The 18,346-nt window shown below is 39.6% G+C and overlaps 2 protein-coding genes across 25 annotated transcripts in view; one reads left to right on the top strand and one right to left on the bottom strand.

Annotated features, from left to right (window-relative positions):
* Nucleotides 1–18,346, top strand: part of LOC124179485 (calcium/calmodulin-dependent protein kinase type II alpha chain) — a 94,974-nt gene that overhangs the window by 56,321 nt on the left and 20,307 nt on the right. For 11 of the 24 annotated variants that reach the window (XM_046563989.1, XM_046563898.1, XM_046563937.1 and 8 more), the window contains exons 4-10: nt 4,383–4,437; nt 6,136–6,274; nt 6,616–6,718; nt 7,098–7,276; nt 8,448–8,570; nt 8,668–8,751; nt 10,493–10,553. In XM_046563989.1, coding sequence (XP_046419945.1) covers nt 4,383–4,437; nt 6,136–6,274; nt 6,616–6,718; nt 7,098–7,276; nt 8,448–8,570; nt 8,668–8,751; nt 10,493–10,553 — 744 coding nt within the window. Of the gene's footprint in view, nt 1–4,382; nt 4,438–6,135; nt 6,275–6,615; nt 6,719–7,097; nt 7,277–8,447; nt 8,571–8,667; nt 8,752–10,492; nt 10,554–16,675; nt 16,682–18,346 lie in introns of all 24 variants that reach the window. The other 13 variants (XM_046563907.1, XM_046563946.1, XM_046563982.1 and 10 more) reach the window with 2 other exon arrangements.
* The window catches only part of LOC124179566, a 50,016-nt gene that overhangs the window by 28,751 nt on the left and 2,919 nt on the right, over nt 1–18,346 (bottom strand). Inside the window, exon 2 of the mRNA XM_046564105.1 lies at nt 9,292–9,656. Coding sequence (XP_046420061.1) covers nt 9,292–9,656 — 365 coding nt within the window. The remainder of the gene's footprint in view (nt 1–9,291; nt 9,657–18,346) is intronic.

An 18,346-nucleotide genomic window follows, 5' to 3' on the forward strand; every position in this document is an offset into this window, starting at 1 on the left:
GAGCTTCGCGTAAAGCATAAGGCAAACGTTATAAAACTGGGGTGAAATGACTGATATGTTATGGAAAAGAAAAACGGTGTGCGCGTGTATCTTGTACACGGTATATTACATGGATATTGATTTAGTCCCATCATCTTGTAACGAATAATTTGCAAGAACTTTTTTCCCGTCTCTGCAGAATATACCATATATACGTAGGTGAGCACTTAAATACCTGTGTGTATATATATACGTATACGTATATCCGGTATACACTCGAAGCCGAGAAGCATTAAATTTGCATAACTTACTCGGCCCATAAATAAATACGTTACGCGTATACCGAAGGGGTAAAAATTACGAACATATACAAGTTATTACAGCCGTTCAGCTTACGCATTGGGTAATTATTTTACAACTCGTACACGCGTATATAATGCCTGAATTAAATATATACTCGAATATGCGGACCGAGCTTTTATCGGTCGTTCTTTTCAGTAGCTATTCACGTAGGTATATATTTACCATCGTAAAATATTATCCAGCACATTCGCTCGTGCCAACGGGTTTATGAAATAGATATAACGTGAAATAATTCGAGCCTCGAGGACATCGCACATTGAGCAACGTACAGGATCTTATATCCTGCGGAGAGCGGTAATTTTTTATACCCGCCCGAGGTAACATACTTTTTAGTTAAGTATCAAAGTTTCAAGTAAATTTTCGACGGCACGGTTCGTGTCGTCTCCGATTTGACTCGGTGCTATACAAATTGTATCAAGTAAGACGAAGTTTTTCACTCGGCATTTCTCTTCTCCGTTCTTTCTGTAAAATTGACGGAGGAAATTATGAAATCGATGTAGGTGTACCTGTTACAGGCGGGACGACAAGTCGAACGTCCGAAACACTCCGAGCGGTCGACGTTGAATGGTTTTGACGTACGGTGAATGAAAAAATTGCAAAACGTATCAGATTGCGAATGGCAGAGCCGCGGCTCCCCGCGACAACACTCGTCAAGCCTGCTCAATTTCACGATAAATTAACCCGAAAACGGGGCTCGGCGACGAATATACACTGTCAAATATTCGGTACCTCGTCGCTATGACGGAGGCAAGAAATATATCCAAATTACACGGGTCGTCACGCGTCGAAACCGGCTGGCCTTAAATTACGCTCCGTTGCAAAGGGTGGAGAAGTTGGATGGAACGTGAGAAACAGGTTCGACGAATCGGAGAGACGCGAGAGACATTGGAAATATCGCGGTGCCAATTCCAATAGGGCGTGATGATTTTTGTAAATTTCTCCATTGCCAATCGTTTTGTTGATTTATTTTCAAGCTAAATATTGAAAAAAGAAAAAATGAATAAAAAAATGTTTAAAGCCAAACGGGTGTACATTTTTTTCTCGATATCTAACTTGAAAATAAGTCTAACGATTGGCAGTGAGGAAAAATGCTACACGACCTTTTGGCTTTAGATGGCTTTCCGAAACCGAAAGAGCGTATAAAAGTATAAGCTCTTTTGAAATTAGCACCGCGACATTTCTCTTCCCCGATCCTGTCGTTGTTACACACTTTTTAATCCTACTGCCAGGGAAATCGCGTCGATCGCTTCCACGAATCAACCGCGTCAAAGATCGCGAGACAAAACTTCGCCAACGAGACGTCCTGGCATTGTTAATGGTCCGCAATCTGCTCCCGCAATATCGCAGTTTCTCGTCCAGAAATTAAACCTCCGGTTATAACTTTGAGGGGGATTTTCAACTGTCAAGAGAAAGGGGCTGAGGTGGGGGTCAGAGACTTGAATCCTCCGTAAAGTTGATGAACTTATCGCGTGCTTGGATATAATCGTGCGATACATCGTTTCTCCATCGAGGCAAACCGTGAAAGGTAATGATAAAAATCACTTTTATCTACCGTTCGAGCTTTCGCGGCAGGTCGATATGTCTGAATACTTTCGACGCTGACGCTTTTTACGATTACGTACAAGCCGAAGGTTCTTCCAGAGGATCGCTTTGGACCGTGATTACGCTGCACCATGACGTCACGTGGATGATATCCCTGTGCGGGATTCTCGTCAATAATTAGAGGAACGAAGCCGTATAGGGAATCTGTCTCTAGCAGCAGCAACGAGGATATCGAATATCCTTTGACGCCTGCTTTTCTGGTTCGTTAAATTCAAAATAAAATATGGGATTAAAACGAACCCCTTCGCGTATGTAATAATATAACGTAGATTGGGGAGGGAAAAAATGGAACGATTGTGCGATAACAATTTCGTTACCATAAATGCACGTGTATCGACGCGAGCTAATTACTTAATACATACGTACTTCGCAACGATTGAAAATGAAAAAAAAAAAGAAAGAGTTACCTCGATCTGCCGCATGAAGTTCGGGGTGACGTTGTTCACCCTGAAGAAATAAAGTCGGAATACGAAATGGCAGATCAGAAAATCAAACGGAGGATAGATTTTTCAATGAAGTATCTATACGTAATATATAATAGCATCGGAGTGACCGTACAGAGAAATCCAGTCTCTGGTCTTTCTCGGCTATAATTGATTCTGACGATGAGTAAAAACCTTGAATCGTCGAAAGCGAGTGGCACTGACCGAGTAATTGCGGAAAATGCAGTTACTCCCGATTTTCACCCCGACGCGAATTACCGAGCCCTGCGGAAAAGGAGTAACGTACATTAAGCGTCATCCGAGACAGAGCCGATATAATACGGTTCCTTGGGGAAATCTACGGGGGAGGGAATCGCCTTTTAAGAATTTCGCAGCAGAATCTAGGAGACGCCGTCCGCCTATATCTGCAGGATCCCGTACGTCAGTTCGTCTGATCAGAATTCAATTTCGCATAGGTGGATATCCCATCCTTTTACACTCACGCAGCGGTGTTTCTTTCTTCCTCTTCGTCTTCTTCTTTTTCGCATTCCAAATACCGTTTCAAGATTCAATATATCACACGCCATCTGCGCCATTCACCCTCTGCACCTCATTTACCGTACACATCACCGTCGACTCGTCTATAACATATGTAGGTACGTACGTTATACCTGAAAATGAAGTAAAAAAGCTCAGCTACTGTACGGAATGTGTCGAAAACTGTTGCTGTCGCAAGGCTTATTGGGAGTCAAAACCGTCGATGAACCTACACTCGGACACTCTGACACTCTGACACTCTGACACTCTGATACTGTAAACGACGCCTCGATCACCCAGGCCGGCCGGACTTGACGCCAAACGCTCAAACTTTGTCCAACTATTCCTATCCAGCGGTTGAGTGACGGCCATTGGTACGAAGCACGTGTATCGGTTCTGCGCAGGTACACCCATACCTGGCTTTAAAGTGTGAATACGTCCCGGAAAAATTGGTCGTAAAGCGAAGAGCCGTATAACGAATGAATCATTTTCACACCAACGCGTGCAAATTCCGTTGCGTCCGTTCCAATTTTTGATAAAATAATAATTTGCTGGGTGATGAAACATTTTATTCTCTTTATTTCCTATAAAAATGCTTGGGTAAAATCACTTTTATTTTTCGCCGTACAACGGACCATTGTTGGCCGTAAATCGAAAGAGTGCCGTATAAAGAGCGGCTGTATAGAGAGGTATACAGGTGTAGGAACAAGTTCGCGACCTTTCAGAAAAGTTTTGCCGAACGTAGGTAGTACCAGGGCGGCTTCGCTTCCACACCCACCGGCAGCGTGTCGGTGATTCGGAGCACAGAAGTCCACCGTTTTTTAGATGTACTACTCTTTACACGTTCCAAAGAGCGTCGTATACTCTCGTCGAAAGACCTCTCATTCCGCTCCCCGAATAACCTACAAGTCCTGTTTGTACAGCATCAATAACACCCGAGTCTTAGGGGAAATGTGATGATGTAATCGAATCACGCTTACGTCTTATTTATCTCCGGTCGAACACTCTGAGCCTAAAGGATTTCCGAGGGACATTTATTTCCCCGATAATATTTCCGCGGGAATCCCATTACTTCGAGCAACGTGACCATCCGTGAATAGAATTTCGATTCCTGCCTGTATTACACATTGTATATTTATTGAACATTTATAAACACCCCCGGAGAAATAAGAAAATATCGCTGTTAAATTAAATCGGTAGCGGACTCGTTTCATGGTCGCCACGTTCTACTAACCGCCAATGTATAAATAAGAAATAGTTTCACAGGTGGAATTAGGTGGGCGTAACACGCGTGCCGTACGTACGTATTATACGATATTGTACGATTGTTATACCCGCGGTGACGCGAGCACGTGTCCGTTAGCCCGTAGATCCATGCTAATTACCGACGTGTCGTACGTACCCCCGAGAGATCGAGATCGATATCGATCAGTCCCGTTTGTGCCTAATTGTTTCCACCTTTTTGTTTTTCTGTTACAGTAAGATTACACGACAGTATACAAGAAGAAAACTTTCACTACTTGGTCTTTGACTTGTGAGTATGAAGATGATTATTCGCTTCTTGGACTTATTCGATTCTCGTTGTCGTTATTGCGTAGCGCCATTTTAGATATTTTTATGCAAGCCGTGTGTTGTAACTATATGCCCGGTACGAGAAGATCCATCACGGGGAGAGTAAAAAAAAAAAAAAAACACACGACGAACAGCGCATATCGAGAAAAAAGTTCGTTTGACAAGTTCGGTTACACTGCGGAATTTTTCCACAAGGATGATAGAGAAAAAAAACCGGCCGGCGGAAGATTGATCTGCTCTGAGCGGAAAAAAATTGTCGGTGAATTCAACGGTATAGAGTTTTTGATTGACGACGTCGGTAGAATTGACGAAAGAAAAAAAAAAAAGTAATAAGTACTCGACGAGAGAGGGGATACGCGAGTAAATATTATTTGTGCAAGACCTCGTTTTAAACAAGTGACGCAAATTCGTCGCCTATACGTATAGCCTGGACATGGAATACATCGGCGAATAAATTGATCGGAAAACTCGGTACGAGAAAAAATATTCGCGAATAAAGTCAAATGGACACAAACAAATTGTCGCCAATTATATCGAATCGTAAAGTACACGTATTTTGATCGTTTATACCGATAGTCGTATACGATGTCCAAGAGTCTTTGATTAACAATAAGTTTGAGCCGGCGCAGTAACTGTATCCCGAAACGAATGTTAAACATTTCTCAGGCATGACTGTATAAAATGCCGCCGAGGACCAAAGAATGAAAAATTGTCCAAAGTGAAAGTAGGTCCTCAGCCGAGTTATTATTTCTCTTATTATTCGTACGCGTGTGAGTGCGGTATTTTTTCCCCCTCCTCTCGCGTAATTAAATTTGTAAAGTTTTCATTGTCCGTCCGTATAATGCAACTGTCGTTGTAAGTAGTTTAACCAATATTTGATCCTCCTCGGACGACTTTCGACACCCGGCGAACGTTCGTTTCGTGTCCCGCTGCGCGTATCGCGATCGACGTCTTTCATTATAATTTCATTATTGCCCAGCGATGAGTTTTCTTTGTTCGCGTTCGCACGTCGTTCAATTGATCGCCGGACCTATTATTTTGTAAAAAAAGATTTCTCAATCCTTGGTCATTCAACCGGCGATTGCCCACCGTGGAAAAAGAAAATAAAGGAATGGAAAAGAAAGGGACGGAAATGAAATGAGAAAAAAAAATCACGGACCAACGGTTCGAAAGGAAGTGATTGAAGCGTAAGACATGTCTCTATAATAACTCGCGCTCATTGCAATATCGAACTTCATCGCTCAGGCCTTTACGTCAAGTACAAAGTACAGCCACCGAATCACGATCCAATATAATTACAATTTCGAAGGTGCATTCAGCTTTTCACAATAAATAATGTACGTGATCTCTGATCTCGTTCATCATTGTCGGCTGATAATATCGTCATTTCGAAATAGTAATTGGGACTAAAAGTATACAATTATCCAATCACAAAGAACTCATCTACCGACAAGTAGAAAGGCAATAAAAAAAAACCAAACTCGTCACAAAATTCGTTCAAAATTCCTCCTCACGGCTTGCAAAAATTTTCGAGGCTTTTTTTCGCCGAATCTCTACTGTATTTGAACTTTCGAAAATTGGTATCGACATTTTTCCCCCTGCACCCTGTAATTTTCGTGGCATAACGTGAGGTGCGCACATGCACCGGATGAAATTGCAGAGTAACCGGCGGTGAACTCTTCGAAGATATAGTTGCACGAGAATTCTACAGTGAAGCTGACGCGTCGCACTGTATTCAACAGATTTTGGAAAGCGTTCATCACTGTCATCACAACGGCGTTGTTCACAGAGATCTCAAGGTAGTTTAAACGAACATTGTAAACAATTTTCCGTACTTCCTGTACATATGTTTTGTCTCCAATTCCATCTCGAATGACAAGTATTTTTTTTTTCAAACTCAAGATTAAAATGCTTTCGGAAATAAGTAGAAAATTCTTGAAAAATATGTAGACAAACAACGGAGGGTGTAAAAACGAGTTTAAACAAAAACGGGACGAATAATTTCCAAGGAATACGAGCTCCTCAAATTTGCTTTCGTAAAATAGACGAGATATAAATTTGAAAATCCGGTATTTTGTGTTGAAAATGAGACGACTCGAGACCACCTGAAAAATCTAACATGATATTTACAATTTTTCAGCCAGAAAACTTGTTACTAGCCAGTAAAGCAAAAGGGGCTGCAGTGAAGCTCGCGGATTTCGGTCTCGCCATAGAAGTGCAGGGAGAACAACAGGCATGGTTCGGTGAGTGTGCGAGCCCTACGCAAGTCGAGTTATACCGGCAATATTGCCTCTCATCGTCTTTTCCATCACAAACTCCCGGCGGCCACTTGAATATTCAAAATTCGATAATTGCTAATTTTCCGAGCCGTCGGATCCGCGGAATAATCGCAAAAAGTGTCGCGGTGTTACGTATCGAACGCGATCTGCACGATACGATGACGATGAATATCAGAGGCATAGAAACGGGTATGCAGTCTGCGATGAAATTCAATCACGAATATCGATCTATCGTCTAGTAGTAAATTCTGAAATTCCGTTGTTCCTAAATTATATCGAATTTCAATTGAGCGAAGGATAAAATGGCAAGGGAAATGAGAATAAGAAGAAAAACTAATTAAAGGATTCGCCGGAACGCCTGGATACCTCAGCCCGGAAGTGCTGAAAAAGGAACCCTACGGAAAACCGGTAGACATATGGGCATGCGGGGTGATATTGTACATCCTCCTGGTCGGTTATCCTCCCTTCTGGGACGAGGACCAGCATCGGTTATACGCACAGATCAAAGCCGGCGCATACGACGTAAGTTGAACCATTATTTAAGTGCGTTACAACGACCAACGCGATTCGGGGATTAAAAGGTCCACGTGTCGGAGGCAGTCGAAGCTTTCGGTTCGATTAATCCTGACTCTCGTATAAACTGATTGAGGTAAATTATACCTTTACGTAACGCGCGTTGCATGGGAATAACGGGCGAGCTTCTCCTCTCCTTCTAACTTCATCGAATTGCGTTGCACGCACGTACAATTTTGGGGAAAATTTTTTGAGAATTTTTTTCCGCCTTTAAGTTTGTCCATATTTTATAACAAGGTTTTCTATATTGTACAACTAGGTCCTTGAATACCTTTTGGAAGAGTATATTTGTCGTAAGATGATAAGAGGCCTTTTTTGTAGAGCTTTCGATTCCCTACGAAAATACGTTCTGGTTTTATCAGTACGCTAATGCGATGACGAGTTATAGAATTCCAAAGTTTGAAACAAATTTTTCTCATGTTATTTAAACGGGAAATAGAAAATCGGGACGAGGTACCTCTCAATATTAACAATAAAAGCTGAAACTTGGACAGCATCTTTTGTCGTAACTTGAAGCAATATTTTCGACTGAATTTTGAAAATAAGTAGGTAGTCCATTTTTTGATACACTCCAGTACGTATACGTGGTTGGCGGGAGTAATTTGACATTTCACCCAGAACTTGCCACCGCTGATTAATCGCGTTAATTTATGCACGATCCTATTTGTAACGCGTAGAAAGCTTTTCCGTGCGTCACGAGACCTTCTCGCTGCACGTGCGGCGGCTCTTTATCATTTTCCCCGCATGCCGGAGGTTGACGAAGGTACACACTTCGTTGCAGTGAATTGCATTCGAATCAGAGTCTCGCAACCCGAGTCGTGATTAAACTGAAATTGAAACGACGGGTGAGTAGAAACCGCCTCTTAAAAAAACAATCGACGACGGAGGAACAGCACCGACGATAACAGTCGGAAGCTTCGTTTCGCGACGATTTTGAAAAGAATTTCGAATTATCATCCGAATTTAAATTTTTGAAAAAACATTACGACATTACGATCTTTCGTCACGTCTATAAGAATCTGACTGCGAGCCGGGCAGAGATCGGCAGTTTCGGTAAAATTCAGAGGACCCAGTCCGCTTGAAACACCACGAGCACATCTCACCATGTCAAATTCCACAGTACCCGAGCCCGGAATGGGACACCGTAACAACCGAAGCAAAGAATTTGATCAACCAGATGCTCACGGTTAACCCAACCAAACGGATCACAGCCAGCGAAGCTCTGAAGCACCCATGGATCTGCGTACGTATAAATCCTCGCAGCTGGATCTCTGATTATCGATAATTTTCTCTCGAAAACGGACGGCTCTGATATTTTCCACCTTTTCTCTGTCCCGCAGCAACGAGAACGCGTAGCGTCTGTCGTACACAGGCAAGAGACCGTCGACTGCTTGAAGAAGTTCAACGCGAGGCGCAAGTTGAAGGTAAGAACAAGAGAGTCCGACACAACGATGCACCGGTCCCACCTAACGGTCCGACTCGTAAAATCGACCCTTGACCCAACCGGCTTGAAACCTCGTCTCCGACAAACCCGACGACTCATTATCCACCGCAGTTGGGTTCCGTTCCAAGTTGTAACACCGACCTTTCACCGCATCGCGCACTCCTCGACTCGGAGCTTCCATTTCCCCTGCACCATGCACTCGACGTTTGTTTCATCCCAAGAAATCCGAATCTCGTTCGGCTGGATCGAATCTACGAGGTTCGCGTTCGTCCGATCCTCCCCCCCCCCCCCCCCAAACGTACCGAGTATTTCACCGTCAAAATACCGCCGGGATTAGAAAAGGCATGGAATAAAAAAAGTTTCAAAGTCGAAGATTCAAGTTTTCGTGAAATTCGTCGAATTGACCGGAGTCGATATCAACGATTCAAATCCGGAAGTCCGGAGTTTCGAATCGGTTCCAACCGCACGCCGGACGAACGGTAATTCGAAAAGGAAGGATCGATGCGTGAATAAGTTTTACCTGAGAAAGCAGCTCCGCGAGTCTTCTCGACGAGGCGATCCAGGCTGGCTCATCTCGGCTCGGAGAGACTCTCGGCGAGTGGAGAGCCGGAGTAAGTTTACGGGCGGTGGTCAGCGATACGTCGGAACGCATCGGTAGTCGTAGTGCGATATTGGCGACGGCGATCGCCTCCGTCGGAGCCAGTAATCGAACGGAGGAGGCGGCGAGACCGGCCCGGTTCTCCTGGACGGCGACGATGAAGAGAAGGATCGGAGGCAGGCGGGCAGTTGGGTTCGGATTGTTGAGCGGATGTGACATGACTGGTTGTTGTTGTTGTTGTTGTCGTGGCGGTATCGGTGCACCGGTGACTCGGAAGGATGCGGGCCCTGAAATCAAGATTCGTGCTTTGCAGGCAACAGGCGACAACGATACCCGAGGTGATCAATCCCGGAATAGAAATTTCCAGTTTCGTTGATCGCTCCTCGACTATTTCTCGTGGCTTCGAACGATTTAACCGGTTTAATTATAACTTTGTACGCTCAGTTTCGAAACTAATTATCATTTAATCATACCGCGATCTCGGATCGACGCTGCCAACTACCCGCGCGCTTCCTTGCAAGGGATTAAAATTTTCAAGCTCAACGGTCAAGGGTCGAAAGGGGATTCAAAAAAGGAAAGAGAAATTTTGAAAACTCGAGAAATTGTTGGATTTTTTTTTTCATACTCCGAGGAAATTTCGTTTCGCGTTATTCGTGTACACGCACACTGATCAAAGAGTGTGTTCACTGTTACAAAACCTGTAATTGGATATGGAGAAATAAATGTCTCGTCATCACGTATAATAAAATTTTATGTCAAGCCAAATATGATTTGTTAACTATTAACAAGTTGCTACCGATCATCACATAACCGAAGTAAAATTTTGTAATAATAATGAAACATTTATTGTGCCATATCGAAATATACGCTTTTTAACAATAAAGAAACTCTTTTCTCAGTATATAATTCCATCTTTCGAGTTTTTACGGTTAATCTCGATCTTTTTCTTTCCTCCGTCGATTCGTTTCTTCATTCATCTTATACTCGTCTCTTCGATTCATTGACAATTTCTAATTTTCACATACCAGCGAAATTCATACGAATATTAATTCAGGCAGCCACTGACCCACCTTCAGATCACTCACTAAATCCCGGATTTTTTTCGTAACGCGTGTGTTGACAGGGCGCCATACTTACAACGATGTTGGCCACAAGGAACTTTTCCAGTAAGTATGATACGCAGGGTGAGTACCTCCGGCCAACTTCGCAAATTTTCACGACCCGAGCTGACGTAGTAATGAAAAAGACTCGATCCCTTTGATCTTCACGACCGATATGTACCTACACGTGAAAACTGTCCACCTACCCCCTTACCCAAGTGCCCCTGTCTAGTAGAAACCGGAAATTAATGTGTCGCATCCCTGTCGCAGTATTTTCACAAACGAGACAGTGAGATGCTGGACTTTCGACTGGTTTACGTGCGATATCGAACACATTTTTTCCACTCTCACACAAGGTGAACAAGAACTTGTCGAAAGAATTGGCGAACCTGTTTCATTTGTAAAAATCCAGCTGAATTGATAAAGTAAAAAGGTGAATAAATATTACATGTATCAATGAGAAAAAAGTTAGATGCTGCACACCAGTTACATATACCGTATGTGTTTATCCCCGATACCCTGCATACGTAATACGTTCGTCCCGCAGAATTAAAACGTGCACACCACACCGTCCGGTTGAAGTGTCAAGTATGTAAAGTTATGGTACGATTGAAGTAGTTGACAGATGTGTGACGATGACGACGACGTTGCATACCTCTGCACAAGGAGTGACGCGTAATTAAGATCGGGAATGAGAAAACGAACGGTACCGGAATTCCAGTGTTTGTCAAACTGTTATACACGTGGGTATGATACTCGCGAAAATGCGTAAGTGCGACGATGCGAATCTGCGCGAATATTCATAACGTCGCTAAATATCGGACCAGCAGGGAACATTGTAATATGGTGAGGCTGCGGTAAAAACAAATTTCGCGCTTTTTAAATACTGCCGAATTGTCAAATAAACACGCGTAATATCTTCCGGATTCTCCTCCTTGATTTCATTTTACCGGCCGACGGGCAGTCCGTGTCAACGATTACGTTGAAGTTAGTAACGTTACTGTGACGATTCATGCTGAGGTAAGACTGCGATTTCGCGATTTGAATTTTTCCGAAATTCGGTATACCTACCGTAATAAAACAAAACACATTCGTGCTTCGAAATCTCAGTTCCTTAAAAATCATTGTAACGTTTTTTTTTTTTTTTTTTTTTTTCAAATAGTAACTTTTTCCCCAATGTTTCGTCACGATAACGTTAGGTACCAACTTCAACCTCGCGATATCTACGAGGGTTCTTATACGAATACATCGATGAAACGAAAGACGCTCTTGAACCTACTGCTCCTTTTTTTATCGTACCAACATAATTGTACATACATATCTATATATATATATTTATGTATAGTATATATAAGAGATTATTATTGACATTACTTCCCGCATCACACGTATTATCGACTATGTTTAGTACCACGCATCATCGTCCGAAAGATTTTTTCGTGTGTTGTATTACATATATATACATATATATATATATACCATTACACCTTTACCCTTGGAATGTTTAGCCGAGTAGATATGTGTGCGTGTGTGTGCGAGGAATGTGGGTGTATGCAAAACTCGTCGAAGCCGCGTTCTTACACCGACTCGCACGATCGGCGAAGGCACAAAAAAGAAAGGAGTCACCGCGCACCTAAGATGATGATGCAGCTGCTGTTGCGTATTCTTTTCGTGCAGTAAATTTTTATACAATTTTTCAAGTCAATGACTCTTCCTCTCTCTCTCTCTATCTCTTTAAATTCGTTCTGTACCTAGCTTCCAAGTTTGACCAATATTGTTGTGGATAATAATAAACCTTATTCGATTAACATTATATTCTATTCAATTCTGTTTGATTCTTTGGTTCGCGTTGTGGGATTGAAGAAATTCATCGTTAGAAATTTCATGCGGTGAAAGCCATTTCGCCAAATTCCAATTTCGTCTCGTTTATTTATTGTTATTAATATGCATGTGCAGGCCGGTGATTATATGACGTCATGTCTCTGTACGTTAATTCGAACAAATTTTCCGAGATTTATTGGGTTGAAATTTATATGCAATCATTGTTTCATTTGTTTCTTTTTTTTTTTATTTTCATTTTTATTTTTTTTTTAATATACTCTACACACTTTGATCCTGAGTTTATTTTGGCACTGCGTACAATATCGCAATACCGCGTCGCGCCTTTGACCATTTTTCACAGTTTTATTATTAGTCGACGATACTGCGTTAACTGAATTGCGGTGAAAGCTGCAACGACGGACTCGACGGGTATTGCATACGCACATATTACTTCCGACATGTATAATCCAATTGTCGGATGCTTGGGTGTGTTTCTAGGTATGTGTACGTCAGCACCTTTGATCACGCCGTATATCCCGTATTGAAATGAAATTTAAAGATACGAATTCCATTGCACGACAACGAATCGTCCAAGTTACAATAGGAGAAAAAAGTAGCCTGTAATTGAAGCAAAGTGTCGTAATCAAAGCTTGCAAGCTTTCTCGCTGACGATTAATTTTACACGTCGAAACGAAGGAAACTTGAACGTAAGTTAAAAGTAAAGAAAAAAAAGAAAATAAAAAGAATCGGCATTCAACGTTTAACCGAACGAAACAGACGGTCGCGGATGCCCAGCTGATTAAACGATTCTAGTGGATTCATAAATTGCATCGGACTTGCAAACCGAGGATAAGTTATCGGCAGTATTTCCCAAAGCTACGCGCGTGATAAGCAACGGCAGCTAAGTTTAGCCGTTAGATTTACACCAGCTAGGCTACAAAACTTGGGCAATTAAACTTCCATTAAAGCACAATGCAGAGAACAATAAACAAGTTTTACGATACGATGAACAGCGCACCGACTCTCCTTCGCTTCTCATCCTCCTCTTCAGACGCAAGAACCGTGTTCCGCGTTTTCTTGTTGCGATCCGTTTATCTGCACTAGCCGCCCTTATTTCGCAACTTGTTTTTACGAAGCAGCGATAAAGACGGTATGTTATGCGAAAAGTACCTACTCATCTCGCTCTTTCGTTTTTGTATTTACCAGGTGAAAGTTATACAATTTCGGGACAATTATCGGACGATTTTCTTATTCACGGGGAAAATCTAGACACGCTGGGGTGAAATTTTTCTACAAAGAAATTTATAGATATCTAAAACGGACGAATGAGAGTTAACGGTGATGTTTCATATACACTGTTAGTTTAAACTGTTTTAGTATTAAAAATCCATATTTATACGATCTCGCTGAAATTGTTCAGATTTTTCGTTTTCTCTTTCGATTATTCTGTATTTTTCTTTCTATGCATTCCGTTTTCCTCGTTATGCTTGACACTTTCAACCGGATTGTGTCACGTTTTCTACATGGGAAGAACGTTGTATACGTAATTTTGTAAATTATTCTCTTTTATAACATACGTATGTACACGAACATGGATCCATTACATGCGTAAGGTACATGAAGTGGGCCGGAGGTATATTCCTCGCAAAAACAAAAATAATAATGAACATGCAGTGAAAGAAAAGAAATTAACAATATGTTTTTCAATTACGAAATAACTCATCAAATTTATATACAACGACCATCATAGACACAAACAGGCTGACAGATTGTACGAGCATAATAAGACACGCGCATTCGAGACTAACGACAAAGAGAAATAATAAGATTGTGTTCTAAGAATTATTTCGACGTCGCGAAAGTAGTGAGAAAAAGAAACGATTAGTAGAAATAGTCTGTAACGTAAAACAGATTTCACTTCAACTTGATTCGGTCTTGAATAGCTTTTTTTAAACAAGTCATTTATACAACATTGAGCGATCTCTACAATAATAATACACGTATACAAATTTCATCCTCAGAGCATGTTTCTATTCATTCATTTATTTATTGTCATAGATTTATATTATACATATATCACAATTTTCGTCTCTACCAAAACAAATTATTGTACCTATGACAAAATCTGCAATTCAAATCAAAATTACGACGGTAGAATAAAATTTGATTTTAATCTTATCGCTTGACTTGAATTTTATTATTCTTTTATTTTATTTTTTTTATTTAACGAAACAGCGCAAGTATTATGATATATATATATATTATATTATATATAGCTAAACCAAAATTACGCGTTGTGTTTTGTTCGTATATTTTTTTTCTGTCCGGGTATCGCGAACTCTATTAGATGAAAATAATTGCAATTTCTACAATTAACATGGTTAAAAATATTCACCTACTCAAGTTTCCAGACTTTCGTTCATAAAAGTCACTAATAAGTCAAACGCGCAAAGAGTCACATTTTAATTCCTGTTCCACGTATAATAACGCTGTATATCTAATCCTGAAACATAGTTTTCAATTACTTAGGAAAATTGCATATTATATTATAGGTATATAGGTCTCACCGTAGACTAACTGCACTACTAGTTGAAATGTTTAAAATTGCATTGTCTCATTGCATACGTATTACACATCTGTTTATAGATAGTTACTATACATATATATATATATACATACATACATATATATGTATGTATATGTGTGTGAATAATTTCCTAAATATGAACGATAAATAATGAAAACCATGAGAAAAAAAAAAAACAAAAAACAAAATGAAAATAATAAAAATTTCTAATCGAGTTAGAAGAATAATAACGATATACAATTAAAAAAAAAATAGGAAAAAAAATCTTCAGTTTCATGTTCCTTACACACGTTTATTGTCAATAACGAGTAACTATAGCTATTGTATACATGTCACGATCGCTTGACTGTGTCTCTGTCTTTCTCTATTATATGTGAACTAAAAATATCTCCAATGGGAAGGCTAGCTTGATTCTAATACGAAATTTAAAATATATAAAATCTAGACAGTGTGATTTTGATGCATTTGAAACTTGATAGAGTGCTTGTTCATCATTAGATTATAGCTGATAAAAATTCATAGAATTACACATAGTGACTTAATCATCGTATAGATATTTCTTTTCAATTTTGAAAATGATTTTTTCTTTTTCTTCATTATTATTTTCTTCTTGGTTCACTTTTATCGATGATTAACAACATTCCTTCATTTTCTTAACGAGCTGCATTTGACAAAATCATTTCAAAAATCGTGGCCAAATATTTCTAAGAAAAATAATTTGCGATAAGAAAAAAAAAGAGGGGGAAAAAAATTAACTTGCAGCCGTGATTATTCTTCTTAGAATGGCAAGCGACGATTGAATATAAAATATATTATAATTGTCTTCAGCGTCGAGTAAAAAATGGTACGTTTATACGAAACTTCGATGCAAGAAAAACGAGATAGCTGTAAGGAATAGAAAAAAAAACAATAAAAAACAAAGGAAAGAAAAAATTTTTCAACGAGGCCAAGACAATTATACGATATTATCTGTCATGTAAACGTGGTAGTGTCTGTCATAATTACCATAGAATCATAGAACATAGTTTATCACCATATTGACAAAAACGAAAAAAAAAAAAAAAACACGTAATGCCGCATTTTGCTAAACACCGTCTCGACTGTCCATATGATAACACGTCGAATCAGATCAAATAATATCACTTGATTTCGATAAACTCATCAGTTTCACGTTGCGCACTGCAATTTTACACGTCGGATTATGTTTTTCACACGAACGTAAGGTCGAGAGAAAATTGCACGATAAAATTCCGCACTCCGTGAAATGCTCGAGTAAAGAGAAAAAGTAAAAGTAAAGAGAAAAAGAAACTTGCCAAATTCGTAATATAGACAAGACGCGAAAACTGCTGCCAAAGTGATATTGTATTTTTCAATTTCAACACCATTTCCATTCATGTTACACAACTACGTCACACGTATCACAAACGCAAACCTGCCGCATTACTAATGTAATACAGACGCATTCGTCGCAATATCACCTGTGTATTTATACTTCAATGACAAGATTGAAAAGTAGGAAAGAAAAGAAAAAAAAAAAAAGAAAGAAAGCACACGTCACGACACGGTAGTTAGTTTGGTACGTGTAAATCCTAGCATCTAGCAGCAAGCAAGCAAGCAAGCAAGCAAGCAAACAAACAAGCAAGCAAGCGATGTTAACGAGATGTCTGTGTCTGTTTTCTTTGGTTCACCCCCGTTACTATCAACCAACCCGTCAATGAACCAAACCAACCACGACCAACCATACCAATCGAATCGAATCGTATCGAATGAAAATCTTGCCGTACGCTGTGATCCGAAGAATCTGGTAAGACAAGTGTCATGTCATGTTTTATTGTCAGCAAAAAAAAAAAAAAAAAAAAAAAAAAACAAACGAAAAATGCCGAATTACAAAATTAATCGTTTCGATATTTTCCAAAAATTTTTTATCTAACACGTGCGCTCAACAAACACAATACACTAACAAATTTTATTCACATAAAATATTATATATACATATGTATACGCATGTGCCGAGTCAGATCTATGAACAATTGGGAAAATCTATTCTGTTCTAAAGAGCCGTAAAAAAAATCACGCGATCATCCAATCGCTGTACAATTTCAGTGCTAATTGTTATACTATATATTTTTTACAACGCCATTTGGCCGGCTTGCAGATGTTGATCACACTTTTCTCTTTTACGTCCAACGAATATATACATATACACACTTCGTACGGTAACGATAACTTGGCGTAATTGAACATTTTGAAGTGAAAAAAAAAAAAAATAAATAAAAAATAAGATGTAAAATGAAACAACAATTATACGTAATTGTGCCGTATTAAAGCAGAATAGATTAATTGCTCCGGCAATTATTACAATTCGTTCTATAATTACGTATACATATAGGTATATATAAGAAAAAAAAAAAAAAAAGACATTATTGAACGGCTTGGTATGTTGGGTTGCGGCCATTGTATGTACATACACGATAACTTGTACATATATATATATATATGTATTACTTCTTTCTGTTGCATGTTGCGTCGTCATGCGTTTCGTATTTAAGAGGCGTGAGTGAATGACCGGGGGGGGGGTGAAAATATTGTGAATATCAAACTGGTTGTTAATTTATAATCGCTCGCGATGTCAGTTCTCGCCGAAGCTATGATTTCTTTTCATTCGGATGATAAGTGAGATTTATAATTAGTGCAATTAAGTATTTAAATAAGAGGAAAAAAAAAAAAACGAACAGACAAAAAATAGATTATCGAATTATTCTTAAACTGTAGTATTACTGGCGAAATAAATCTTTGCTCGAATTCACGGAAGTAAACGTTACTTACGATCAGTGTAAATACGAAACGTACGATTAGTGCGATGCCTAAGTGTTTAGTGGATTTTGTTTATTATTATACCTGTTATATACATGTATATATATATATATATACATGCATATGATATACGTATACACTCTAGCATGCCGAACACTGACACCACTCGCTTATAGTTTTTGTCTCTATTTACGATTTTTATATATGTATGTTATTGTTAACAACGACAACACGATATAACAAATGAAACCTTGTCCCAAGTTATTGATATGCCGAATGTTGTTTCGACGCTCTGTAATAACCAACATATTAAACCCCTTATTCTTGCACACGTAAAAAAATTTAAAAAAAAAACACGGGACGTTCCGGCTGTTATTCGCGTCTGGTTGTATTTTTAAAAACGAAATCAATTCCACTTTCGTTGATTGCAATAATTTCTCTCCAATACGATAAAAGGCGGCGCTTTCAAGTTGTCGCGAAGTTGTATACGAACAGATCGGAGATCGTGATAACAGTGAGAATTCCCCGTGTCTGTAATATCCCTGTTATACATAGATTGTGTAAAAAAATACAACTTGATAAAAGAAATTTCATATTTAACATCGGTCAACGTAAAATATCCATAACTTGTATCGATTAATGTCAATCATATCCA

The sequence above is a fragment of the Neodiprion fabricii genome, chromosome 1 (genome assembly GCF_021155785.1).
Source record: "Neodiprion fabricii isolate iyNeoFabr1 chromosome 1, iyNeoFabr1.1, whole genome shotgun sequence".
In the NCBI taxonomy this organism is placed as follows: domain Eukaryota; kingdom Metazoa; phylum Arthropoda; class Insecta; order Hymenoptera; family Diprionidae; genus Neodiprion; species Neodiprion fabricii.